The 9058-nt window shown below is 44.2% G+C and overlaps 1 protein-coding gene across 2 annotated transcripts; it reads right to left on the bottom strand.

Annotated features, from left to right (window-relative positions):
* Nucleotides 1-551: 551 nt before the first annotated feature.
* On the bottom strand, nt 552-6126 carry Eral1 (Era like 12S mitochondrial rRNA chaperone 1). Of its 2 annotated transcripts, none has more exons than XM_047545421.1 (10): nt 5818-6126; nt 3679-3806; nt 3461-3538; nt 2691-2737; nt 2474-2535; nt 2190-2302; nt 1853-2101; nt 1578-1727; nt 1390-1470; nt 552-1278 (listed from the first exon to the last, which is right to left on the bottom strand). In XM_047545421.1, exons 1-10 carry the CDS (start codon nt 6104-6106, stop codon nt 1159-1161), a joined length of 1317 nt encoding a protein of 438 aa, XP_047401377.1. In that variant the 5' UTR covers nt 6107-6126; the 3' UTR covers nt 552-1158. The 2 variants fall into 2 exon arrangements, with proteins under 2 accessions (XP_047401377.1, XP_047401376.1); XM_047545420.1 differs by having other exon boundaries at nt 553-1281.
* Between the last annotated feature and the right edge of the window lie 2932 nt (nt 6127-9058).

Below are 9058 nucleotides of genomic sequence, written 5' to 3' on the forward strand. Positions count from 1 at the left end.
TTCCTCATGCCTGTCCCCTTCCCTAAGCCACCTGTGCTGTCAGACTACAGAATCAAGGAGATGCTCACTTGGGTGGGAGCAGAAGAACAGGGAGGAGAAAGCTGTGTACATCCAGTTCTGACTTTTCCTGCCCTGTCCCCAGCCTCTAGCTCTCCCTTCCCACAGTGCTCTCCAAGCCTGCTTCCTGAGCCTCCTGCAGGGCCCTGGCTGGGATATCATCATATACTGTAAGTTTGTGATGAGACACTACAGTATAGATGATGTACTAGTCCGGGTACCCCCAGCTTTGGATCCTAATGAAGAAAGCAGAGGAGATGCTGCAAGCCCAAGGTGCTCACCGCTCAGTCTGCTGACTGTTGGGAATGGTGAGGAAACCGTTACCATTACTGAGTTTAGTAATGGTAATGGTTCTCTTGCTGCTCCCAGAAGCTGCTAGGAAGAGTGCTAAGGACCCTGGAGCAGACTCCTGGGAAAGAGACTCCAGCTTCAACAGGGGCCAAGGGGTGAGGGGAATGGGTGTTCTCTTCCCTTTTCTGAAGAAATAAAGATGAGAACCAGAACAATTGTCTTGTAATTTTATTAGTATCTGAGAATGGGCAAAGAAATGGGGTGGAAGGGATTAAGAACTTGGGAGAGCAGGTGGATGGCTCTATCTTACTCAGGAAACATAGGCCTTTATAAGATTCAGGGTGGGCTAGGGTTATGGCTCAGTGGTAGAGTGCTTGCCTGATGTGTGTGAGGCACTGGGTTTGATATAAAGTTAAAAAAAAAAAAAAAAAAAAAAAGATTTAAAGGTGGAGGAATTTGGGGGAAAAAGAGATATCTTCCCTGCTAAGAACTGGTAACTAGGGCATTACTCTGGGCCCAATGACTCTGAGGGGAAGGTGGCACAGCTCCTACCAAGGGTCAATTTCTGAGACCAACACAGCTATTAGCCTAGGGAAAGTAACGAACTGGAAACTGAACCAAGACAGGTTCCTTCCTCTAATAGGAGACATGGCTGGGCAGGTATTATGCAGACTCAGCAAAGTGAAACCAGCCAGTAGCCAGTCAGTGTTCATACCACTCATTAGGCCCTGAAGGTCCCCTAAGCAGGGACAGTTCTGGTTAGTGACTTCTGCTACAGTCGGGATGCCCTGAAAAGGGCAGCAGGGATTGTCACTTGAGTAGCTTCACAGAAAGGTGTATCTGAACATCACAGAGGAAGATGTCCATTAGGTCACGGCCCACCTCCTGTGCAATCTGGGAGATAAGGTAGCCCTTCTGACCAATCAGGATCTTCTGAGAATGGGTAAAAGAGAAGAACATGGTCGGGTTTCAGGGCTCCCGGGGAAGGAGGGAAGAATCCCTGCCCAACATAGCCTTTGTCCCTTCCGTGAGGGTACTTACCACATGAGATTCTTTGGGTACAAGAAGGTTCTGATGGATTTTCAGCTCCCCACTTGGTCCTTCTTCCCACACCACTGTCTTCTGTACAGGGAAATATGACTAGTCAGGTAGGACAATCTCTCTGCTTCCTGATTCCCAGCTATATTGTTCTAGGAGTGTGCCCCCAGATCCTTTCACTTTGCTCGCACCTGTTGCACATTGTAGGGTACCTCCTGGGGCAGGTACTCTAGGAGTTTCTCTCGGATTATGTTGGCACAGATCTCTTCAGGTGTCTGGCTAGTAAGGACTCCACTATGGAACACCCAGGGCCCTGGTTGGGCCTGTGCCAAGAGGTATTGCTGTGGACACAAAAGAATATGTGGCATCTTAATCCCAACCAGGACTTTACTATTCATTCTTGCTCCTAGAAGGAAATCTGAGGCCTATAGACAACCACAGGAACCAAGGGTCAAGGCTAACTGACCTTTAGTGTCTTCACATCTTCTTGGCTTAGAGCTGACAACATGAAGATCTCCTGGAAGTGGGGCCAGCCAATCCTCCGAGCATTTTCCTCAGACTGTGTGTTTAGGTCCTTGGCTGCTGATCTAGGACAATGGATGTCAGGATGTGGGCGGAAGGCCTGCCTCCTATTAAGTTTCTTTCCATTAACCACACCTTCAGTGAGAGCTGCTGTGAGCTCCAGGAGAACTGACTTCTGCTTCAGGCAATCTACCTGGGCATGGAGGAATAAACGAAGTGTGTGGTCTTGCTGACCATAGCCCTTTGAGAGAAGATCCATTCCTCAGGTGGGCAGTGCCTACCTTGTTCAAGACAAGAATGCTGGGGACATGGGAGAAATGGGTCAAGCACTGGAGCACCTGGGAGCTGAGCTGGTTTCGAGTCCACTTGTCTGAGACATCCACAAGAACTATAACTGGAAGATGGCAGGATAGGCAGAAGAATTAGGATATGACCACTCTTTTTCCTGTCCCCATAAGAATTTCCATGGTCTGGGCTCTGGCCAGCTTCCAACCCCCAAACTATCAGGAATAAATGGCCAGGACCCCTGTATACTTGAGTTTCACATTTCCATCCTGAGCCTAACCAAGATCAGCGGATTCCATGCTCTTCCATGGATCTTCCAACAAAGAGAGTTCCAGATGGTGCCTGGGGGAGACATATGTCAGGAAAGGTCTCATGACTGATGCATCCTTGATGAAGAATGGGGTGTGGTAAGAGGGTTTTCCAGCCCCTATGATGGATATCCCCATCCCCTATTCAATACCTTCCCCTCTACCACCACCCATTTTCATAGCCACTACCTCTTCTGTTTAACAGGACTGATGATTCCAGGGGTGTCAAGTAGAATCTAGAATCAGAAAAGAAAGATATCCAGACCCCAGAAGAAAAGACTGAGGAATGAGAGAAAGGCCATCTTTAATGTTAGTAGCCTGTCCTTCCTTCTTAGCTAAGCTGTTTTTTTTTTTTTTTGGGGGGGTGCTGGGGATTCAAACCCAGGGCCTTGTGCTTACAAGGCAAGCACTCTACTGACTGAGCTATCTCCCCAGTCCCCTTAGCTAAGCTGTTAATGACCTTAGGTTTCTTTTGTTTTGTTTTGTTTTGGCACTGGAGATTGAACCCAGAGGTTCCCTATCACTGAACAACATCTTTAGCCTTTTATAATATTGTTTTAATTTTGAGAACAGGTCTCATTAAGTTGCTGAGGTTGGCCTCGAACTTGTGATCCTCCTACCTAAATCTCCTGAGTCACTGGGATTACAGGCATATACTAATGCACTTGCTTGACTTTATTACCCTTTAGCAATGCTTTAATTCTAGATGAGAACCCAGAGGAAGATGAAGATGGTGAATCAATGTAAGATTGCAGGGCAGTAAAGAAGGAATGATAACTTCAGACTAGATGACAAAGGAGAAAAGGTAGAGAGAACTACATTGAATTTTAAGGAAGAGGAGATTCCCTTCCCTCAGACAAGTGAATCTAAGTATCATTTTCTTGAAGTCTAATGGTAGGGAAGACTTGCCTAGCTTCATCCTCTGTTTTGTTTTTAGAACTCCCTTTGCAGGTACCTACCACTTGAGATTCCTTCTCTGTGATGACACCCAGAGCCTGGCAACGTGTAGTGTGCACCTTCTTGGAGACAGGGAACACCTGTCAGGAATAAAGAAGTTCCAATGAGATACTATATCCCTCCAGGACCATTCATGAAGGTAAAGCAAGAAGAGATTTAAAAAAAAAAAAAAACAAAAACTGGTGGGGGCATCGTATGTGTGGATTAAAGTGTAACATACTTTTCGGCCCAGCAGCTGGTTAGAGAGTGTTGACTTCCCTGCATTGGGTGCTCCCAGGAGGACCACTCGTAGAACCCGGGAATTCTCAGGCATATCAGGGGGATGACGCAAGAGGAGATTCTGCTCATCTGTGTTTAAGTGGGGAAAGAAATGAGACATAGTGCAATCTGGACTCTCTGTTAAGTACTTAGCCCTGTCCATCCACAAAGGAAAAAAAATATAAGATTAAGTTGGGTGTGGTGGCAATGTCTGTAATTCCAGTTCCAGAGGTTGAGGCAGTAGGATAAAGAGTTCAAAGTCAGCTTTAGCAAAAGTGAGGTGACTAAGCAACTTAGTGAGACCGTGTCTCTAAATAAAATACAACATAGGGTTGGGAATGTGGCTTAGTGGCTGAGTGATCCTGAGTTCAATCCATGGCACACCCGCCCCCACCAAAAAAAGATATAAGACTAAGGGGTTAGGGTTGAGGCTCAGTGATAGAGGGTTTGCTTAGCAAGTGTGAAGCACTAGGTTCAATCCTCGGCATCACATAAAAATAAATAAATAAAGGTATTCTGTTCATCTACAACTAAAAAAAATTTTTAAAAAGAGATATAAGATAAGTGCACCATGGGCTGGGGTTGTGGCTCAGTGGTAAAGCACTTGCCTAGCATGTGTGAGGTACTGGGTTCAATTCTCAGCACCATATAAAAAATAAATAAAATAAAGATATTGTGTCCATCTACAACTAAAAATATTTTTTAAAAATTAATGCACCAGGCTAAAGCCACCTAGACTTGACTTTGAGACTTTGGCCTTTAATTTGACTTAACCTAAGTCTCTTAAATTTTCTCATGTGTAAAATGGAGTTGACATTAATGGTACCTACTTATAACTTTCTTTTGACAACTAGTAATTGTGTAAAACCACTTAGTATAATGTCTAGCAATTAACAGATACTCAATTACTGCATGCAGCTGTACTGTGTAGCTGTGTCTGGAAAACATGCATGTGTTATAGCTGGGTGCAAGTGCAGTGTTCCTGTAGTCCCAGATACTCAGGAGGCTGAAGTGGGATAACTACTTGAGTCTTAGAGTTGGAGACCAGCATGGGTAACAGGGAGACCCTGTTTTTTTTTTTTTTTTTTAAAAAAAAAAGGTTCAACTTGGGCTGGGGAGATAGCTCAGTCGGTAGAGTGCTTGCCTTGCAAGCACAAGGCCCTGGGTTCGATCCCCAGCACCGCAAAAAAAAAAAAAAGGTTCAACTTGATTAGACAAGGGCAAAAATTTCTCTCCAGTACTGACATATAATCCTAGTAAAGGTACTAGGAAAGCTCTGCAAACTTTGTCTTTCCTTCTGATATTGTATACTATTAACAGTTTATGCCAGCCTCCCTACTAGACTTTAGTCTATGCCACTTGAAGAATAAAGTGTGCTATTTCCCAGGTGTAACTCAGTGTCTTGACACTGTAGATGGAGGTCGAGTAGATGGGGTTTCAAATGCATTTATTGGATTAAGTTTGCTTGCTATATGCTTGCAGGGAAACACAATTCTGCCTTGTCTCGTGCTCTTGTGAGCTTTGCTGGTTATGACCAGATCAGGTTCCCTACCTCAAAGCCATACTTTTCAGGGCCTCAAATTATTATTATTATTTTTGTCCTTTTGGTACCAGGGATAGAACCTAGGGGTGGTTAACTACTGAGCAACATCCCCAGCCCTTTTTTAAATTTTTTATTTTGAGACAGGGTCTCCCTAAGTTCCTTTGGGCCTTGTTAAGTTGCTGAGGCTGGCTTTGAACTTGCAATCCTCCTACCTCAGCCTCCTGAGTCGCAGAGATTACAGGCGTGCGCCAACACCCCCGACTCAAATTCATTATTTTTGCGGCGGCCGGGTACTAGAGATTGAACTGGGGCATTTGACCACTGAGCCACATCTCCAGCCCCATTTTGTATTTTATTTAGGGGCAGGGTCTCGCTGAGTTGCTTAGGGCCTCAGCCTCCCGAGCCGCTGGGATTACAGGCGTGCGCCACCGCGCCCGGCTTCAAATTCATTTTTTATAAAAATGAGCCAAAGACGATATCCCCAGGGAGTCTTCCCGACACGAAACGTCCAGTGCCAAAACCATGACAATCCTAGGAAAACCTATCTAATTCTTTTACCTCTATACATGGACACCGCGGGAGCACATGAAGTCAGCGAACTCTCGGGCTGAGAGACTCCGACGAAGTGGTCCATAGCTGAGCCCTGGCCATATTGGCGAGAGACTGAGGCCAAGCCGGGACTAGAGAAAGTGGCAGCCCTCACACAGGACACGCACCTCCTTTGACAGCCGGAGAGTGATCGAGGCGGGGCCACCCATTCCCTCAACGCGTGGGGACCCAGCTGCCAGACTCCTAACCCGGCTCGAACAAGCCCGGCCCCACACCTGCCAGGGGCAGCCATTGCCATTGCAATGCACTCCGGGAACCAACCACGAGCGCACCTACGATTGGACAGAGCGGCAGGCAAAAGAGCGAGTAGAAGAGAGCTAGACAGGCCTAAACACAACAGAGGTGCATGGGATGTTGGAGGTTTGGTGGGGCCGGAAACGCTCAGGAGACTGGCTGAGGCTAAGGAAAGGGGAACCACGGGTAGTATTTAGGGTCTGTGTGAGCATGACAATAGTAGTGGAATCGCACATCATATTTTCTTCTCCTGCCAAAGTTTTGTAAAAGTTATTTCTAGCCCTGTCACTTGAACGACTACATCTCCCATGTGGCCAAGCGGCAGAAATAGGCTTCCTGCTCCTGGACCCAGCGGGAGAAATCCGTGTGTCCTGGGGAACAGTGGTCTTGGTCGTGGGATGGGATGCTGAGCTCCCTGTTCCCGTAAGGGTTTTTTGTTTTGACACTGGTATTGAACTCAGGGGCGCTTTACCACAGGGTCTTGCTAGGTTGCCCAGGCTGGCCTCGAATTTCCAGTCCTCCTGCCTCAGGCTTCCCGAATCTGTGGGAAAACAAGGGAAAGCCACCATTCCCGGTTTAAAGATGGAATTATTATTATATTCTTTTTAAGCACTGGGGGTTGAACGAAGGGGCGCGCTACCACTGAGCTACATCCCCAGAACTCCAAACTTTTTTTTTTTTTTTTTTTTTTTTAAGCACCAGGGATAGAAACCAGGGGCACTCTTGAATTTGCGATTTTCCTGCCTCAGTCTTCCGAGCCACTGGAATTACAAGTGTGTGCCACAGCGTGGGACATCACCAGTCCTTTTAAATTTTATTTTGTTGTTATTACTATTGTTTTGGAGAAAGGGTCTTGCTAAATTGCTGAGGCTCGCCTCGAATTTGGCGATTCTCCTGCTTCAGCCTCCCAACTTAGATTACAGGTGTGCACCACCACTGGCAAGCTGAAATGGAACATTTTTGTTTGCTCATGACAATCACCCAGTAGACAGGAAAAAAGGATGATATAGGACAGAGAGGGGAGAATTTTGGACGTGGAAAGAACTAAGTGGCTAGGTTTCTGTTATAAGTATGGAGAATTAGTATCCAGAGAATCTGAATCATACAGAATTGACAGAGGCTGAGAAACCCAATGCACTGATGTCTGCAAAAGGCACCAACTCCAGCTTTCAGGCTGCCTGCTTTGTTAGTGGAAGGAATAGCCTTTTTGGATCATTATATTCTAGGTGTTCTTTGGGTACATAGGTACCCAGGGAACAAAATGCTACTAAAATATATGGGACAACCAGCAATGAGAAAAATATGAATCCTCTTAGGTGTGCATTAATGAACAGTTTGGTGAAATGTCATTACAATTGTAATTAAAGTGAAGAGAAATTTTCAGGTTAAATATGGTAAGTGAATGAAGAGCTTAATTACATAAATGCAAAATCATCCAAGGAACACATACTAAGTATTGCTGGGATAGCAACAGATAAAATTATGGAAGAGTCCCAGGATGACATAAAAACTGAAGTGAAATGAGTCAAAGTGCCTTGTTAATTTTTTTTTTTTTTTCAGTGTTGGGAATCCATCTCAGGGGTTCTCACATGCTAGGCAAACAATCTGTTACTGAACCATACTCCCAGAAATTCTTTTTGTAAGTAGAGATTTTTCCTCAAATGATAATATAGAGGATTTTGTATTTTGTTGGATTAGGATAGGTTCATCAAAAGAAACCTGGGTTCATATCCCAGCATTGCCATTTATTCACTGTGAGTTCAGATGAGTTAAACTGTCAGTCTCCTCACCTATAAAATGAAGATGATGACCATGCACATCAAATGGAAGGTATGCTCATTTGAATCCAGGACTTAGAACAAAGTAGGCTCTCAGTGTATGTTTTTATCCTAAGGCTAATTATTTTACTCCTCTAGGGACTTAGTCCCATGAATTATCTTTTTTATTTTCTGTGCAGAGAATTTTTGTCTGTACTGCATTCCTTCCATTCGTATTTAAGTTAAAACTGCTTCATCTCTTCAAAAACTTCTCTGACTCCAAATCATTTTCCAAATACATGTCACTCATTTTTTCTCACTAATATGTGAAGAAAGCACAGTGAAAATGGTGGAGGAAAAACAGATGGATTCCAGAGACTTAAGGTGATAGAATCAGTAGTTTATGCTGGATATGGTGGCCCATGCCTATAACCAGTGACTTGGGAGGTTGAGGGAGGAGGATCACAAATTCGAGGTCAACCTCAACAATTTAGCAAGACCCTGTCTCAAAATTTAAGAAATTAAAAAAGACTGGGGATGTAGCTGAATGGTAGATGGGTTCATTCCCAAGTACAAAAAAAAAAAAAAAAAAAAAAAAAAGCTTGTGCTTTAAACTGTCCTCTAATTCAACCACGCTGGTCTTTTCTTTGAATTCTTTGAATATACTTAGCTTATATGTGCTTCAGAGCCTTTAAACCTGCTACTTTTGCTTCCTACATTCTTCCAGATCTTGTATCTGTTCCCCATTCAGGTCTCAGCTCAAATATCACTGTCTCAAAGAGGCTCTTCTTCATAGCTTTTATTACTACATGAAGTGATCAAAAGGGGTCTTCCTGTCTTTGATCTTACCAATCTCCCCATGGCCCCAACCTGACCAAGTCACTCCATTGTTTCACTGCCTTGAAAATAAATTACAAACTAATTAGCATTAGTCTGGCCTATTTGTAAGTCCCACTCTCTTGTCACTCACTTTTTCCTGCTCAATTAAATTTCTTTTAGATCCTCCAGTTTGCCTGGTATTAACTCTTACTTCCAGGCTCTTTAATAATTAGATCGTTTCTTCCCTTACTGTTTAAATCCTCTTCTTTTCCTTTTCTTTCCTTCCTTCCTTCTTTCTTCACTGTTGGGGATTAAACCCAAGGTGCCCTTCCACTAAACTATATCCCCAAACTTTTTATTTATTTATTTTTATTTTGAGA

The sequence above is a fragment of the Sciurus carolinensis genome, chromosome 3 (assembly GCF_902686445.1).
Source record: "Sciurus carolinensis chromosome 3, mSciCar1.2, whole genome shotgun sequence".
Taxonomy (NCBI): domain Eukaryota; kingdom Metazoa; phylum Chordata; class Mammalia; order Rodentia; family Sciuridae; genus Sciurus; species Sciurus carolinensis.